At 41.6% G+C, this 19,268-nt stretch overlaps 1 protein-coding gene across 3 annotated transcripts in view; it reads left to right on the top strand.

The window, feature by feature from the left end:
• The first annotated feature begins 833 nt into the window (after positions 1-833).
• tsga10 (testis specific, 10) overlaps positions 834-19,268 on the top strand; it is a 130,923-nt gene continuing 112,488 nt past the window's right edge. For all 3 annotated transcript variants that reach the window (XM_067985835.1, XM_067985834.1, XM_067985832.1), the window contains exons 1-3: positions 834-1,000; positions 5,797-5,870; positions 9,851-10,013. In XM_067985835.1, the coding sequence (XP_067841936.1) occupies positions 9,927-10,013 (87 nt within the window). In that variant the 5' untranslated portion in view covers positions 834-1,000; positions 5,797-5,870; positions 9,851-9,926. The remainder of the gene's footprint in view (positions 1,001-5,796; positions 5,871-9,850; positions 10,014-19,268) is intronic.

Here is a 19,268-nt window from a genome sequence, read left to right as displayed (position 1 = left end):
ATTTATATTGCCCCATGCAATACTCTTTACTTGAGGTCACTCCCACAAACAATGTACCAGATAATTGGGCATTGTGCCTTTAGACCTCTGCCAACACCATTCTTTAAGCAATTGCTAGGAGGTATGCACGGCCTGGATTGATATAATGCGTTATTTTCCGTTTCTCTCCACTTGGCAACCCTCCCAGGCAGCCTGGTCGAGAATTGCTGATATTAAACCCTATCATTCATCAACATGCTAGTGATCCAGGTGAGTTTCTGTTAAGCACTTGCAGGTGTAGGAATTGTTCCTTTTACTATCCTTTAGTATGCGAATAGCATAGATGCATTTAAGGGGAAGCTAGATCAACACATGAGGGAGAAAGGAATAGAAGGTTATGCTGATAGGGTTAGATGAAGAGTGGTGGGAGGAGGCTCGTGTGGAGCATAAACATCGCCATGTACCAGTTGGGCCAAATGGCCTGTTTCTGTGTTGTATATTCTATGTAGCTATCCCCTGCTGTTATTTCTGACCAAATCTGCCTGATTTAATTTCACAGATATGCAATGTTCACTGTCTTTAACTTTGCATGTGGTATTGTGTGCCAGAAAGATCAGAGGTTAGCTGAAAGCCACAGAACAAATTATTCCTTTCAATGGCTGAGTGTGTGCCACGTACCTCAGCCTTTTACAGAATGCTTCAGTTAATGATAAACCATTAAAAGCTCAGTCACGGAGATCAGCCAGTATTTGTTAAATGTGAATTCCCCCTTAGCAAGGTTAAGCAGGAAAGGTTATTACAGTATCCATGGAATCCAAACAAACCTTATTAAGGGACCACAGACTGTCCTACCATCAGTGTACAGACATTATCCATTTGCAGGCACGAGAGCTCATTCAGCACAGAAAACGTTATTTGAATGAGAATGAAAATTGATGAAGGCTTAATTCTGATTTCAGCATCAGTTCAGAAAGGAGAATGAGATTTCAGTGTCTTTCAAAGAAAAAAATCTGGACCTAAGGTGAGTGAGCATGCTCTATATAATTTACAAGGCCTGGATATAAGTAGATGAATGGAAGGGCTAACACTGTTTCCAGCAGTGCTTGAAATTAACACCAGCTGTTCTGTGTCACAACTAAGGAAAACGGAAAACCTTTTGTTTTTCTTTTAAAACAGACTATGTAAATTTAGTTTACAGCATGGATTGTGTCTAACTACATAGGTCAGAAGGTAGACTGATTAAATAGCAACATTTTTAAAAAAAAGTCCCTTGGGTGTGGGCAATCCTGCCAAGGCCATATTTATTGCCCATTTCTACTTGTCCTGAGAAGGTGGTGGTTGGCCTTCCAGATCAGTTCTTTTTACAATTGACTGGCTTGCTAGGCCACTTCAGAGGGCATTAAGATTAAACAACATAGTGTGGGACAGGAGTCACATATAAACCAGACCAGGAAGAGGTGGTCAGTTTCCTTCCCTGAAGAGCGTGAATGAAACATTTGGGTGTTTTCACAATCCACCAGCTTTCATGGTAATTTTGCTAGTGCTTGCCCACAAATTACTAGTGTTCCTGTCTATTTATGTGCATGTGTGTAACTGAGACACATAACAGCCCAAATATCTTTGTTCATACAAATACACTGTAAAATATCTCAAAATGTGACACTTAATGAATTTTACTTTAATTGTGTCATGACCAGAAGGCACTCCAGCAATAGAAGATAAAGGATGCAAGATTCTGGTGGGGGTTGTCTACAGAGCTCCTGATAGTAGTGATATAATCAGGGCGGGGAGGGGGGGTAAATGTGTCAATACAGAGATCAGAGAAGCATGTAGCAAAAACAATGTGGTTATGATGGGAGATTTTAATTTTCATAGACTGGGAGAAGCAGAACTGCTCAAGTAGTAAAGGCAATGAATGTCTAGAATATATTCAGGATAGTTTTCTAGAAAAATGTTTTAGAATTGACAAGGGAACAGGCCATTCTAGATTTAGTGATGAGTAATGAACCAGAATTAGTTCGCAATCTGACATTAAGGAAATATCTTGCAAATACTGACCATACTATGATTGAATTTGATATTAGATTTGAGAGAGAGAGAGAAAAAAAGTCACAAACCATTTAAGTAAGGCAAATGTAAACGGGATGAGAAATTAATTAACCACAGTAAACTAGGCTGGATTGTTAATGGGTAAACTTACAGACAAACAGTGAGAAGTATTGAAAGGCATATTTTCTACCATACAAAACCAGTTAATACCCCTAAAAGGCAAAGGCTCCACTTGTGTAGTTGAGCAACCCATGGTCGACAAATGAGGTAAGAGATAGTAAAAAGCTAAAAGAAAATGATTGCACAAATGCAAGAAAAAGTGAAAATCCAGTGGACCGGGGGAAGCTATAAAAAGCGACAAGGGGATACAAAAAAAGCAATAAGAGGTGCAAAAAGGAATATGAAAAAAAACTTGCAAGGGATATCAAAGCTAACAGAAAAAGCTTTCATAAATATATTTTAAAAAGAGGTAAAGGGAAATGTGAGCTGATTAAAAACAGATGCATTTGAGACTATAATGGACAATAAAATGGCAGATTTGCTAAATGAGTACTTTGTTAGTTAGTGGAGGAATAGAACAAAATACAAGGGAACCTAAAAATAAGTCAAAGGGAGGAATTGAGCGGCTATTAAAAAATAGTAATGGAGAAAATAATGGGACTTAAGCCAGAAAAATCTCCAGGACCTGATGGTTTCCACCTCAGGAGTATTAAAAGAAATGTGAGGAAATTGCTGATGTACTAGTCATAATTTTCCAAAGCTCCCTAGATTCAGGAATTGTGCCTTTTGGATTGAAAAATTGCAAATGTCACTCCATTTTTTAAGAAGGGAGGGAGGATGAAACTAAATAATGATCAGGCCTGACTCACAACTATGCAGCGCTGTGGGACATTTTGCTACATTAAAGGCAGACTTGATGAGCCAAATGGCCTGTTTCTGTGCTATAACTATTTTTATGATATTGACAAAAGCACAATGTACTGGAAAAAGTTTGTACATTGATAAACAAAGCCTTTTTAAAATTCTTCATAAGAATGGGGGCAGTGACATAGAAGTGTGTAATACAACACTTTTCATAACTTAAAAAAATTCTGTACATGAGATCAGGTCAGTATACACTGCATCCTATCAATACATTGAGGTTTAATTTCTTCTGAATGCTATTTTTGATACTTTGGCGATAGATTTCTGTCTGCATTATTTTAAAGTAGTCATTTAAAATAAATGATTTAACAAGTGTGTTAAAATACCACAGACAATAATTTAACCCAACTCAATAACCAACGTGCTAGAAGTGCTGCACAGATGAAAATAAACTCCATTGAGTTAACTTATAAAAAACATTGTGGGAACTGCAGAAATCTCCCCATGCAGTGGTTACAGTATCACTGCAATGGACACTATTCCCCGAGGTCATCACAGCACAAGTTAAATTAGGTGAATCCCTATAAAATACCCTGCCCTGAAAATACCCCTTTAAAACTTGTTGATTTAAGCTTGGCAATGATACTGTTTCCTTGATATTCAACACAGCAGCTATGCTGCCCCTCTCATAGGGGGTTAAAATGTTAATTTCTATGTCATATACTAGATTGTGATCAGTGTTATTTCTGGTAATCAGCTGTGAATTATCACACTATCGGTGACTAGATCGAAATTGCCTATCCTTCAATTTTACTGCAAGGAACATCCTGCCTGCTGATAGCGGCCATGACAACCTAAATCAGCGAAGCAAAACTGCCTGAACATACTGGCGGAGTTTGTGAAGACAGAAAAAAGTAACATGTATATGGGAATGATTTCAATGTTATCGTTTTATTTTCAGGTTCAGGTGATGGATATAACTTGATTGCATTTCACTTACATGTTTTATGACATTATCCAAACTCCTCTTTCACAACAGCATTGCAAACACACTCAAGTATCTGTTTTAAGTTTTGATGCTGGTCAAGGTGAAGAATATCAGTGCTGGGAATTTTCACCCATATCTGACACTCCCAGAATGGGTATGGCATAACTGGCTACAAAGTAAAGCTGCCTTTACTCTGCCTCATCAAGGTGCTTTAACCCCACCTTCGGGATGGCATCCTTTCCCATATGAAAGAGACTTTTCCCATTTCCCTCATCAATAATCCATATGGACACCAGAAGTTAAATTACCAATTAATGGCAATTACGCTGTGGGCCCATACCAACCAGGAACTTAATTGAGACAGCTCAAACCGTGTTCACATAAAACCTTAATAGCCAACAGAGGAAAATCCCATTCATCTGGAATGGGTTCAGATCCAGGTTTCAGAGGTGAAGGACCAGTGTAATAACCCATTACCCCACTTAGTCCTCCAGGTATTTGTTCAATATGTATTGTAACGAATATGACTGAGGCTGAGACTCTGCTATGTTACATACTCTATGTCATGTTATATCTCATGAGTAGTGCCTGTGAGGCATATTGCATAATGCTGCCTCAATTATGCCAGCCAGGTTATATTATCTGCACACTTTGTGTTCCTCTGTAACATATAGCACATTGCTTACATGCAGGCATGGTGGCATAATGGTTATATTCCTGAACTAGTAATGCAGAGGGCTTGTCTAATAACCCAGAGAATATGAGTTCAAATTCCACATGGCAGATTAAGAATTTGAAATTAGTTTAAAAAAAAAATCCCACATCAATGTGATTGACTCTTAAGTGGCCCAGCAAGTCACTCAGTTGTATCAAACTGCTGCATACCACACGGGCTGCAGCGATTTAAAAAGCAGCCTCATCATCATCTACTCAGGGCAACTGGGGATGGGCAATAAATGCTGGCCTTGTCAGTGAAGCACACATCCCAAGAAAGAATTTTTAAAAACATAAGCACACATTCGTTGATTCAAATTTGGTAGCCCTATACTTTGATAAATTTGATGTGACAGCCATACTGTAACAAGCGCACTATACACTGGGATGCATCGTTTTTCAACAGCAAATTTTATTTCACACATTAAATTTTGTGCGATCTGGTGTGAAGTCAAGACACTATTGCAAAACTCAGTCTTCAGGCTAAATCCAGGTAATTGGTGATTCTTGTTATTTTACAAGTTCTAAGAAATATTTCATACTTTTGGTATTAAGACCATACCGGTTAATAAATAGGTGAGCAACACTTCTTTAAAAAATTGATATTAGGCAATTGGATACATTAGGATTAAAATGAATTTAAAAATCCTTGTTATGAATTAGGAAATTTGTTGCTAGCTTATTTTTAATGTATTAAAAAGAAAACTCCCAGCAAGTCAGCAGCCTGCTTTTTTATATTTCAGAGTTTTAACCCAGTTATCCTGAATTAGAATAATTCAGTTAATTCTCTTTGAAGGTGACAAATTGTTCTCAGCATACTGAAATATTGTACCGTCATAGCGAACAATTAAGAAGTTTATTAAGATCTGATAGCAGACAGGAATATTGTATGTGCAATTATTCTGGTACTGTAAAATATTATTTCCAATTGTTGACACAGGTTAAGAGACTCTCATTGAGATGCATGAAATCCAAAGGGAGGAAACAAAGGTTCCAGATTATCATTGTATCGTCTGCTGCAATATTAGACTGTTAAGATTCTGTTTGCTAAAAGGCAAGCTTCATAAAGATTGCTCCAATATGAAAAGAAATCAAATGGAAAAAGGTCCCAAGACTGTGTTAGTTTTTAGTTCTGTTAATTGTTCCAATACATGTTCAGGTATATACAATTACGTAAACTAATGCTTATGTCTTCTCAACAGAGATTGTGTCATTTTGAAGAGGTTTGCAGAAGAAGCTGGAGAATCACAGATTCTTTTAAACAGTCATCCTAGCTGTAAGTATTGAAAAATTACCACTAATACTGCATAATATTTTGTCTATACCTTTGCTTCTGTTTTTCATTTAATTGTAAATAATCTGATCAATAATTTAGCAGGTGTAATGGATCCAGCTTTGTAACACTGGGTGGCAGCCTATTCCACATATTGACCAGTGAAGAAATTATACCTTAAATCGGCAGTGGATTTTAGCAGTTTATAATCATGTCCTTTGTTTCTTCTATTTCCAACCCCCCCACCCCGAACACACAGAGATTACCACTAAACATCTACTTTGTTGACTGCCATCATTATTTTAACATATTTTGCTGGAGACTATAAAAAGGGATAACATTAGTGAACACTTAGAGAGGTATGGGTTAAATCAGAGACAGCAAACACAGACTTTTGAAAAGCAGGTCAAACTTGACTAATTTAACAGAATTCATCTAGGATGTTACCAAGCGCATAGACAAAGGGGGTGAAATAGATGCATTATAAATGGACTTTCAGAAAGTTTCCCCAAAAAAATCTCAAATAAGAGATTTGTTGCGAAGTTAAGGCACATGGCATTAAAGGTAAAGTGACAGCATGAATAGAAGGATGTCTGAATGCCAGAAACCAGAAAGTAGAAGAAAATGGATGGTTTTTGGATTGGCAATATATATTGAGTTACAATCTCTCTTGGTCTTCATATAAATAAATATTTTGGACATGGGTTTAGAAGGAATGACAAAGATTTGTCCATACCAAATTAGGGACATAGCAAATTATGAGGAAGAATGTAGGAGACTAGAAGAGTGGGCAGATAAGATCTGGTTAGACAAGTGCAGTTCAGTGTAGCTAACACCATCTAGAAGGCCCCAAGGTTTGAAGATCTGGTGGGTGAGTAGTCACATTTTTAAACTTATAATTTGGTTCCTCAGGCTTATTGACAGGTCCCTCAGATCCTCCAATCTGAAGGAGGTCCCAGCACAAGCTCACGACCAGTCACTTTGGGGCCTCCCTCTATCTGGACACCCCAGACCTCTGGCAGGGAGGCTGGAAATGCCCATCCCACCCTATTTACATGGGTATGTTGGTCAGACACCTATTGCAGACACACATCCTGCTCTGCTCCTCAGGGAGGTCCTGGGAATCCCAGGCAATGTAATGTGGGGGTGAGGGGGGAAAGGAAGCCAACAAATTGGGTGTCAAACCCCTCTTAGCTGACCCATGCATCTAGAGAATGGATGTTTCCCCAGGTCAAAGCTCAGGAAAATTGCCCCCTTGAAGGTCTAAATTAAAGTGCACTGCAAAAAAATGCACTTAAATAAATGCAATAAAAGACAAAAAGGTAAAATATACACTTACAAAGTCACTGCAGACAACTTTGAGAAAAGCAGGAAGTATTTGCTGCTGACTTTTGTGTGCATTCTTTTAAGTTCATTGCTCCATGACAGCATAATCCTAGCTCTAATGAGCAACAAAGCAGGGACTAGAAGATATGCCCCCTATTAACAGAGGTGTTGTCCATTAGTGGACCATTTGCTGCGGGATCCTCTTGCTCTCCCAGCATTGCCTGGACGGAGGACACTGGACAGGTGACACTGGAAGGAGCACACAATTAGGAAATAGAAGACACACACCATTAAGAATGGTCACTACGGCATGGTTGCAGAGGACTGAGAGCATCGGTGGAATCACAACCCGGCAGCAACAGCAGTTTGGGGAGAGAAAAAAAACTGGAGAGATATCGGGGATGAAATTGGTGTTGGGGCAGTAGCTCAAAACAGGCAATAGCGAATGGGCTGCCCGTTTTACATCCCCCTGATTTTCTTTTCCGTGCAAGTCAACAGAAAAGAAATTAAGCAGGGTGTAAAAGGGACTGCTGATTCGCTGTTGACAGTTTTGTGCTATCACCCAAGACCAATTTCATCTCCCGATACTTTAATCACGTTTCCCTGCTCTTTCTTCATGCCCTTTAATATCTTTCTTCAATTTGTTTTATCTCTAGATGATTTTGCATTTGTCTTTACCAAGGAAGAAGATGCTGCCAGAGTCTCAGTAAAGGAAAATATAGTTGAGATACTGGATGGACTAAAAATTGATAAAGAAGAGATACTTGAAAGGCTAGCTGTACTTGAAGTAGATAAGTCACCTGGTCCGGATGGGATGCATCCTAGGTTGCTGATGGAAGCAAGGGTAGAAATTGCGGAGGTACTAGTCATAATCTTCCAAACATCCGTAGATTCGGGGGTGGTGCCAGAGGACTGGAGAATTGCAAACGTTACATCCTTGTTCAAAAAAGGGTGTAAGGATAAACCCAGCAACTATAGGCCAGTCAATTTAACCTTGGTGGTGGGGAAACTTTTAGAAATGATAATCCGGGACAGAATTAACAGTCACTTGGAGAAGTGTGGATTGATTAGGGAAAGCCAGCACAAATATGTTAAAGGCAAATCGTGTTTAACTAACCTGATAGAGTTTTTTGATGAGGTAACAGAGAGGGTAGATCAGGGCAAAGCAGTTGATGTGGTGTATATGGACTTTCAAAAGGCTTTTGATAAAAAGTGCCGCATCGTAGTCTGATCATTAAGATTGTGGCCCATGGAATAAAGGGAGCAGTAGCAACATGGACACAGAATAGGCTAAGGGACAGGAAACAGAGAGTAGTGGTGAACGGTTGTTTTTCGGAGTAGAGGAAGGTGTACAATGGTGTTCCCCTGGGTCAGTGCTGGGACCACTGCTTTTCTTGATATATATTGATGACTTGGCCTTGGGTGTACGGGGCACAATTTCAAAAATTTGCAGATGATACAAAACTTGGAAGGGTAGTAAACAATGAGGAGGATAGTGATAGACTTCAAGGGGATAAAGACAGGCTGGTGGCATGGGAGGACACGTGGCAGATGAAATTTAACACAGAAAAATACGAAGTGATACATTTCGGTAGGAAGAACGAGGAGAGCCAATATAAACTAGAGGGCACAGCTCTAAAAGGGTACAGGAACAGAGAGATCTGGGGGTTTATGTGCATAAATCACTGAAGGTGGCAGGGCAGGTTGAGAAAATGGTTAAAAAGCATACGGGATCCTAGGCTTTATAAATAGAAGCATAGAGTACAAAAGTATGGAAGTCATGATGAACCTTAATAAAACACTGGTTCGGCCACAACTAGAGTATTGTGTCCAGTTCTGGGCACCACATTTTAGAAAAGATGTGACGGCCTTAGAGAGGGGTGCAGAAGAGATTTACTAGAATGATTCCAGGGTTGAGGGACTTTATATGAGGATAGACTGGAGAAGCTTGGACATAGATAGTTGCTGGGAGATTTGATAGAGGTATTCAAAATCATGAAGGGTCTAGACAGTAGATAGAGAGAAACTGTTCCCATTGGCAGAAGGGTCAAGAAACAGAGGACATAGATTTAAGTTGATTGGCAAAAGAACCAAAGGTGACATGAGGAAAAACATTTTTTTAATACACAGCAAGTGGTTCGGATCGGGAATGCACTGGCCGAGGGGGTGGTGGAGGCAGATTCAATCATTGCCTTCAAAAGGGAACTGGATAAGTACTTGAAAAGGAAAAAATTTGCAGGGCCACGGGGAAAGGGACTAGCTGGATTGCTCTTGCATAGAGCCGGTGCAGATTCAATGGGCCGAATGGCCTCCTTCCGTGCTGTAACCTTTCTATGATTCTATGATAATGCAGTCCTGTCACAGATACACTAGGACCAGTGCTCTTTTAGGCACACTGTATGCACCATGTAGCATTTATTGCTGACCCTGTTCCATAATGCAAGGTCAGTTCTTTTTAAACAAATCATCAACAGATAATGCTAGATATGTTTGAAATGCATTGGTGTCAGGGGGTGGAGTATCCAGTGTCAGCAGCTCAGAAAAGGGTGGCTGGTCACCCTAAAAGGGAAATTGGATCCAAATTTGAAAAATTTCAGAAACAAAATAGAGGCAGAACAGCATCATTTCAAAATACTGCTTTGGCTTTGCTTCTGTAGGAGGTACTACAGAGAATGTTAGATCCTTTGAGTGGAGGGGTAACGTCCAGTCAACAGTACTGCCAGAGCAGCCTAGATGGAAGTAGCCAAGAGATTTAATGCTGTCTCACCCTTGGCTCGAACCTGGGAGCAGGTGAAGGAGAAATTTGCTGGCCCATACAAGGTAAGTTCAAGGACAGTTTGCATAATTTAACACTGTTATCTTACAAGTATCTTATTAGCACTTCAATGTAAAGTGGTGCAGAATTTTAAAAAAAAGAGACAATGCACTGCTACCTGATAGAGGTCTATAAGATTGTGAAAGGGTAGACATTTGCACTTGTTTGGGGGACTAAGACTAGGGGCCATAAATATAAGATAGTCACTAATAAATCCAATAGGGAATCCAGAGAGAGTGGTTAGAATGTGGAACTCGCTACCACAAAGAATAGTTGAGGCAAACAACATAGATGCATTTAAGGGGAAGCTAGATAAGCATATGAGGGAGAAAGAAATAGGGAAGGTATATTGATAGGGTTAGATGAAGTAGGGTGGGAGGAGGCTTGTGTGCAGCATGGACACTGGCATGGACCAATTGGGCCGAATGGCCTGTCTCTGTGCTGTACATTCTATGTAATTTACTTTCAAAATGCAGAGGGATGCCCCTGTTTTGCCAGAGCAGTCTTCAGGGCAGCCATCATAATGCACTTGCCCTGTCGCCCATCAAATGTAGCAAGCAACAAACACCGAGAAAGGTTCTGCCAGGGGTGCCTGCATTGGGAGGGTACTCGGGCCAGGAAAACTGAAGGGATTCCTCCTCCCATTACAGGCAAATCATACCTCTGGCACACTGCTCCTGTCTAGCACCCAGTGGGGAAACAGCGAGTAAAATCGTCCTTTCGCTCTTCCTAGTAACACTGCCTGATGTTTGGGCAGTATGCCGGTGGGTGGGGTTCCAGAACGCCGTATCCCTGCCCATTTTTACACCCACCCAATTTTTCATTGTCAATTCCGGCAGACAATGGAAGTGCCTGCCCTAAAACTGGCAGGCATATTTAAATTAGGCAGTAATGATGTGCTGACGTCAACCACCCCATTTTCCATCATTACCATCTCTTTCCATAACACTGAGCATCAATCATGCCTATAAAAAACAGGCAAGTTGCATTGTTGGCAGCAAAAAAAAGCAAAGTTGATTTAAAATGCCAGTAGATACTTTAACAAAGATTCCCAGGAAGCTTATTTCTCAGCCAATTTTGATTTTTTTCCCCACTGACAACTGCTTTACCAGATATCTATGTGCTTACTGTGGTGGGACTTCCCATTTTTCCCCCAACTTAATTATAAAGAAGCCACAAAGAGTCTTCTATTGGGAATACCCCTGCATCTTTGTTTTTAAAAAAGAGAAAGAAAAGGAGGAGCAGAGGGAGGCCTTGCTGCTGAGGCACCACAGGAGGTGCTCAGCACCCAGCCACTGTACCACCAGACCAGAATATACAGTATAGGGTGCTTCTCCATCTACAATGCTTGTAGAGGCTGGACTTCATAAATAAAGCCATCAATGAGTTCTGTACATTGCTTTAAATCAACCTGCAGCCCTCCTGCAACATTGGCACTGCAGTGCCAGTGGTCATGAATGTCACAGGTGCCCTGAACTGTTAATCTTATGGGTTACTCCAGCTGTCACTGGGGACAACAGCACCACAATCAATCAGCTGTGCACAGATGCATAAGAAAAGTCACAAATGCATTGTTTGGTCATACAAGCCAGTTTGTCATCTTCCTCATGGACAACCAGAGGCAGAATGATGGGGCACTGCAATCTTAGAGTAGCAGGACCCCATTAAGTCCAAGGAGTTATAGAATTCCCCATGTGACAACATGCGCTCTCTTCTTCAATGCCACCAGGTATTTCAAAAGGAAAGAATTGCACTCTCTCAATGTCCAACGCGTTGATGACCAGCAGCACTGCAACATGCAAGTGAAAGTGTGCTTTCTTGGCAGCTGCCATGATTTCTTCATTTTAAGGCAGTCCACTGTGCCAGCACTCTGACCCAGAAAGGCCAGTTTCTGATGGTGCTCCTGAGCGATCAAGGCTATCCTCTGCAGCCATGGCTGATGTCAGCTGCACGGTTTTCCTGGACATCAGCTGAGAACCTCTGTGACGAGGTCCATTCTTCCACCAGAGTCATCACAGAGCACACAGTTGGAATTTTGAAGATGCGCTTCAGGTGCCTGCATTGTTCTGAGGATTCTCTATAATGCAGTCTGGCTAGTCTCCAGGATTGTGGTGGTGCACTGTCCACTGCACTGGAGGTGCCAATGCTGCAGGAGCATCAGCCAAAAGAGTAACAATCTGAAGAGGATGAAGAGGACAACCTGCTTCCAGCTGCAGAACACATACCAATCTGAAGGGAGATCTTCTCTTGACCATCTCACCTGGCCTACACATAAACAATCCTGTCTACATTTTTCCCCTTTCCCACAACAAATGACATTATCTACAGACTCTTCTCTGTGCACTTCAACTTACACAGCTCACCTGCATGCCACTTCATCAAAGCTACTTCTCAACTTTTGCAAGAAGTGTCCACATGCACAATGACATCAGAGCTATCATACTTATATTTACAACCAATAGTGTATGAATGTGCCTCTTGTTTCTCATCACGTGCTTCCCCTTAATATCATTGTGTGAAGTGTGAACCTAGAGCTCCCCCTAGGTGCTACTGAGGTAGACTGAGGTGGTCCTCATTTCACAGCAGCTAAATCCTGAGATGGACCTGCTGCAGGAATTCTTGTGCTCCTACATAGGCAGCCTGGCCCTACCTCCTTTCTGCCATATGTATATCTGAGAAAGTTGGTGAGGATCACGCATGTGCTGCTATCCTGAGACACAGCACCATCTTGTGAGCATATTCCTCCCATAATAATAGTACTGGGCACTGGCTCTGCAAGGCCACTGATCTGCAGGAAAGTGGAACTAATAGTTCTAATGAGATTAGTGGACTCAGGAGAGATAATTGTCTCCATTCTAGATCCAATCAATTGGAAGCCCGAAGAGACAGCCCTTGCCAATCTGCTGCCCGTCTTCTCTGACAGCTGTCCAAGCATCCATGGAGAAAGCGCAGACTGCTCTTAGGGCCTATGTTATAGGGGCCTCCACTGCAGAGCAGGCTATAGCTGCCACAAGCTCCAAGTTTTTGTAGGTATTGGCCAAATGGAGAGAGGAGACCACTACAAGGCCCTGTCCCTCCATTCTCGCAGTTCAGAACCTTACAGCTGCTACCCCAGAGATTAATGCCAGGCTTCTCCTGATAATCCTGGGGAGTGGCAGTAAGAGGGGCAGAGAAGAGAGAAATGGGCCTCAGCCCCAGGCCCTGCCTTCTTGTTGGCATTTCAACGCCTCAGGCAGGGAAGGAGTGGCCAGTGGTGGTTCCGATGATGGTGTGAGAGGAAAACCAAAGTTGGGGCAGGGAGGTGGCAATAGATCTCGTCATCCAATTTTCTCCACTTGTAGTGAGATAGTGGAGGAAAGTCCAGGCTGTTTTGTACAGTGCCACCTCACAAAGTGTTGCTGACTCCTCGTACCTTGTCTACCTCAGTAAGATCATCAAACTTTTTGCAGCACTGAGTTGCTGTGTGTGATACTATTCACACTCCCTGTCCTGCTCACCTCCTTCCACAGCTGCTGTGCTGCTCTGCTTTGGGGTTTGCAGCTCTTTAAGGCAGAGGAGCACTGCACGGTTTGGGTTACTTTATGGAGAAGCATAACCTCCTGAAGAGCTCCCTTACATTTTTCAATGCAACAATTACTCGGGGGTTGGTAGGGGGCCGGGACTTGGAGTTTGGAGGTCGCGTGAAGATTCGTAAGTAGGTGCGAGTCCACCAGCCGGGCGGGGGGTAGGTGGGGGCGGCTGATCGTGGAGTTCCTGTTGCGCCAGGTGAGCTTGTTAGGATGAAGCACTCCTTCTCCTCTGGGCCCACAAGCAATGCAATAAAGACAGACAGACACACACTCACCTCATGGATCTGGTCCTTCCCACCTGCTTTCACCTGACGTGAATTGGAAGCGATGGGAAACCCGAGCAGGTATGGTTCAATTCATTTTAATTTTCCAATGCACAAAATATTAACTACCTCAAGTATTTTAATGAGGTACATTGTTCTTTTAAGTATTGGCCCGCTGGCTTTAAGTAGGGGTGGGACATCCTGGTGTCTGCTGTGCATGCGCATACAAACCTGCCTGGGTTAAACCCAGAAGTGGGCAGGTTGCAGCCGGGATGCTGTCCCGCTCCAAAAAGCTGTTATTTTAACCTCCTACCCGCCCCCCCCACCCACCCGTTCTTGGGGGTTAAAATTTACCTCATGGTGTTTGAAGCTCAGCTCAGGGTTCGAGTTGGGTGAGATGCCAGGGAAGGGGATGGAATCGGTATCAAGGGAGCAACAACTTCCATTTATTTAGGGCTCCTCGCATAAATCAAAGTCTCAGAGTGCTTCACACATGACAGAGGTGGACACTAAGCAAGAAAGAAAAAAAATTAAGGAGACCCAAGTCATTGTCAAAGAAATGACATGAGGAAAAGCTTCTTTACACAGCGAGTGATTAGGGTCTGGAATGCACTGCCTGAAGTTGGTGGGGAGGGGGGTGGTGGTGGAGGCAGATTCAATCATGGCTTTCAAATGGGAACTGGATAAGTACTTGAAAGGAAAAAAACTTGCAGGGCTTTGGGGATAGGGCAGGGGAGTGGGACTAGCTGGATTGCTCTTGCACAGAGCCGGCACGGACTTGATGGGCCGAATGGCCTCTTTCCATGCTGTAACCTTTCTATGATTCTATGAAATAGATTTTTTTTAAGGAGACTTTTGAAAGCAGGGAGACATGTAGCCAGATAAAGTGGTTTTGAGAAAGAATTCCAGAGAATGGCATATATTAACAGTCTTTGATGTTGGAATGACGAGAGCAGGAAGCATGCAGTAATGAATCCAGAGACAGAGAGCGCTATTGGTGCCTCTCAATCCTGCATTTATTGTTCTGTTTCTATAGTTTCCAACCAATGGTCACACGCAGCCTGGGATCAAACATTTTCTATGAAATTCCCTGTTCAGTGACATCATGAATGGAGAGGGTTGATATCATCAGAAAGGGGATTCTTCACAAAATGTCTGCTCCTAGGCTGCTTTTCACCAGCAATTTGAAAGCACAGGGATAATAGAGGATCGACATGCACCAGTAAGTACAGGCATCTTTCTGTGGTTTTAAAACTATTGAAGGATAAGGGAAACAAGCAGAAAAATGAGATCAGAGTAAATTGCTCCAGTGGAAGACTTAGCACTGTCAAAGACACAGTGGGTGAATAGCCTCCCTTCTGTGCTTAACTTTCTTTGATCTTCCACATATGATTTAAGATTCTGTGAAAATTTGGTAGACTGTTCTTCTCTACAATCATTTTATGAATATGCTTTTAAAAGAATAAAAAATACAAAGGCAAACTAATCCCAAAATATTATGATCCAGAAACTACACTGGAAAAGACCATGTTTTGCCTAGAAATAATGATCTCTACTGCACTTGAGTTTAATGTGTGGGCTGTATTAACATTTTAAAGTCTTCATCATACATATGAATTAAATGGTTTAAAATGTAAATCACCCACTTTATTATGTGCACTCATTCTTAATCCATTGTTGCTGCAAGTCTTTTAATTAACTGTAGCTGCTGGCAGAGTGTATTTAAGATGTCGATGCCTAGCAGTTCATTGTCAGCATACCTTATAGCATTTACCAGTTCACAGCAATTTTAGGATGTTAATCACAAATAGAGCACTCAGTTCCATCAAACTGAACAGATGGCTGCAATACAAATGTTAAATTCTATGCCTTGAATTACCAACAGCTAATTGACTAATTCTTTGCTGGATGCACTCAAATGAAGCACTGCATGTTGAATCTCTACTGAAGTGACCTTATCTGAAAATGCTCTGATTTAATTTTTTCAAGTATTCAGCATTCCCCATTTATGGAACACAAAACACAGCACAATTATGTAAATAATTTATTTTTTAAATGCAATTTATAATATACTCCTTGCAGGTGACCTTAATTATAGTTAACTATATTAAACTGCAATTGAGTAGTAAAATATAAAAATAAAATAACCACATTCAGAAAAACAACAACAGCGCCTTACCAATTTTTATTTTAAACAGTCACTCACCGAGGCCAAACCAAAGGAGCTCTTCATTATAACTGTCCAAACTGGAACAAGTCCATCCAATTCTTGGTAGAACATGCCTCTCTCTGTAAAATGTTCCTCCACAGAAACCTCTGACAATTCCTTCAGTCATCTTCACTGGATTTAGAATCTGGTTCAGCTTTATCTAATGACTTCTCTAATTCTAGCCTTTGAGTCCCCTGACACAGCAGCCTAGATTTTCTGATTGGGTTTACTTGATACAGGTGGATGAATTGGACAAATCCAATTAGAAAATGGGGCAAAGATCTGTAAAAGCTAAATCTCAGCACATTTAGTGTATTACGTCTATTCCTTGTTCCGACTTGCATCAGAACTTAATGTTAACATTTTAAGTCCCCATGATGTCATTTAGATGGAGTTTCCTGGCATTGCAAACTATGTGACATTAATTTATGTTCTCACCCATTGAAAGTGGGTGTCCAGAGTTGTTAGGCACAGATACGTTGGGAAATAGATTTCAAGAGCTGTTTCTGAACAATCCTCGGAGCATTTTTGAACCTTTTTTTGCTGTTCTCAGGAATCATTATGGCAATTGTTGTGGTACTGCCATTTTCTTTGCCAACAACAGTTGTAGGACAATGGATTTCCCAGTGGGAAACCTCCTATACTGGCAGGATGAAAAGGAGGGCTACAGAAGTATTTCAGGCTGCACCAGACACACTCTGCAGCCACCCATTGGCACACTCACACCTGCATCTACAGTTAAAGATGCACGTACCTTGCTTTATCAGAGGTTTATTGCTGTAAATGCAGCTCCCTGCTGGAAATGTCGATCCTGGAATCACCCTTACAAATCCATCCTTCTTGTAATTTGCATAAAGCTCAAATTTCTATTCTTTGGATTCTGATTCCGCCATTCAATGAGATCACGGCTGATCTGTGACCTAATTCCAAAAAACCCGCCTTAGCACCATATTCCTTAATACCCTTGGTTAACAAAAATCCATCAATCTCAGATTTAAAATTAACAATTGAGCTAGTATCAACTGAAGTTTGCGGAAGAGAGTTCCAAACTTCTACCACCCTTTGCGTGTAGAAGTGTTTCCTAACTTCACTCCTGAAAGTCCTGGCTCTAATTTTTAGGCTATGTCCCCTAGTCCTAGACTCCCCAACCAGAGGAAATAGTTTCTCTCTATCTACCCCATCAGGTCCCCTCAATATCTTGAAAGCTTCAATCAAATCACCCCTTAATTTTCTAAATTCCAGGGAATACAACTCTAGTTTGTGTAATCGCTCCTCATAATGTAACCCTTGGAGTCCAGGTATCATTCTAGTAAATCTACGCTGCACTCTCTCCAAGGCCAATATATCCTTCCTAAGGTGCGGTGCCCAGAATGAACACAGTACTCCAGGTGTGGTCTAACCAGGGATTTGTATAGCTGTAGCATAACTTTTACCCCATTGTGTTGTAGGCACTAGATATAAAGGCCAGCATTCCAATAGCCTTTTTGATTATTTTCTGTACCTGTCCATGATATTTAATGATCTATATACATGGATCCCTAAGTCTCTTTGGGAGCCATGTACACCCTAAGCCACTGTTTCAAGCTTTTCACCATTTAGAAAAGTATCTGATCTATCCTTTTTAGGTCCAAAGTGGATGACCTCACACTTGCCTACATTGAAATCCATTTGCTACAGCTTTGGCCATTCACTTAATCTTTTAATAGCTCTCTGTAATTTTATGCTTCCAACTACACTGCTTACAATGCTACCTATCTTTGTGTCATCGGCAAACTTGGATATGTGGCTCTCTATCCCATCATCTAAGTCGTTAATAAATACAGTGAATAGTTGAGGCCCCAACACAGATCCCTGTGGGACACCACTAGTCACATCCTGCCAATTCGAGTACCTGCCCAATATCCCTACTCTCTGTCTTCTGCCGTTCAGCCAATTTCTTAACCAGGTCAATAATTTGCCCTCAATTCCATGAGCTTCAACTTTAGCTAACAATCTCTTATGAGGGACTTTATCGAATGCCTTCTAGAAGTCCATATAAATAACATCCATCGACTTTCCCACCTCCACTACATTAGTCACCTCTTCAAAAAATTCAATCAGGTTCGTCAGGCATGACCTACCCTTCACAAATCCTTGCTGGCTCTCTCTGATCAGCTGAAAATTTTCAAGGTGTTCAGTCACTCTATCCTTAATTATAGACTCTAGTAATTTCCCAACAACAGATGTTGGGCTAACTGGTCTATAATTCCTTGGTTTCCCTCTCTCACCTTTCTTAAATAGCGGAGTGACATGTGCAATTTTCCAATCTAAAGGAACAGTTCCTGAATCGGGAGAACTTTAGAAGATTATATAGTTAGGGATTCTACAATGTTCTCACCTACTTCCTTTAAAATGATGGGATGGAAACCATCTGGTCCTGGGGATTTGTCACTCTTTAGTGCCATTATTTTTAAAATTATTGTTAATTTGCTTACGTTAATTATGGTGAGTCCCCGGCCTGATTCAAAATTAGTTTCCTTGGGTTGTCCGGCACGCTATCCTCTTCCTCTACTGTAAATACTGATGCAAAGTAATTATTTAACATGCCTGCCATTTCCTTATTGTCATTTCATAAGGTGTCGTCCACAGTGCTATCAAGCGGCTCTTACTCACCAATAACCTGCTCACTTTGAGTTCCGCCAGGACCACTCAGCTCCAGACCTCATTACAGCCTTGGTCTAAACATGGACAAAAGAGCTGAATTCCAGAGGTGAGGTGAGAGCGACTGCCCTTGACATCAAGGCAGCATTTGACCGAGTGTAGCACCAAGCAGCCCTAGTAAAATTGAAGTCAATGGGAATCAGGGGGATAACTCTCCAGTGGCTCGAGTCATACCTAGCACAAAGGAAGATGGTAGTGGTTGTTGGAGGTTAATCTTCTCAGCCCCAGGACATTGCTGCAGGAGTTCCTCAGGGCAGTGTCCTAGGCCCAACCATCTTCAACTGCTTCATCAATGACCTTCCCTCCATCATAAGGTCAGAAATGGGGATGTTCGCTGATGATTGCACAGTATTCAGTTCCATTCGCAACCTCTCAGATAATGAAGCAGTCCGTGCCCGCATACAGCAAGACCTGGACAACATCCAGGCTTGGGCTGATAAGTGGCAAGTAACATTCGTGCCAGACAATTGCCAGGCAATGACCATCTCCAACAAGAGAGAGTCTAACCACCTCCCCTTG

Source organism: Heptranchias perlo, chromosome 6 (assembly GCF_035084215.1).
Source record: "Heptranchias perlo isolate sHepPer1 chromosome 6, sHepPer1.hap1, whole genome shotgun sequence".
Classification (NCBI taxonomy): domain Eukaryota; kingdom Metazoa; phylum Chordata; class Chondrichthyes; order Hexanchiformes; family Hexanchidae; genus Heptranchias; species Heptranchias perlo.
Note: the sequence above shows the minus strand (reverse complement) of the source record. Positions and strands in the feature narration are given on the sequence as shown.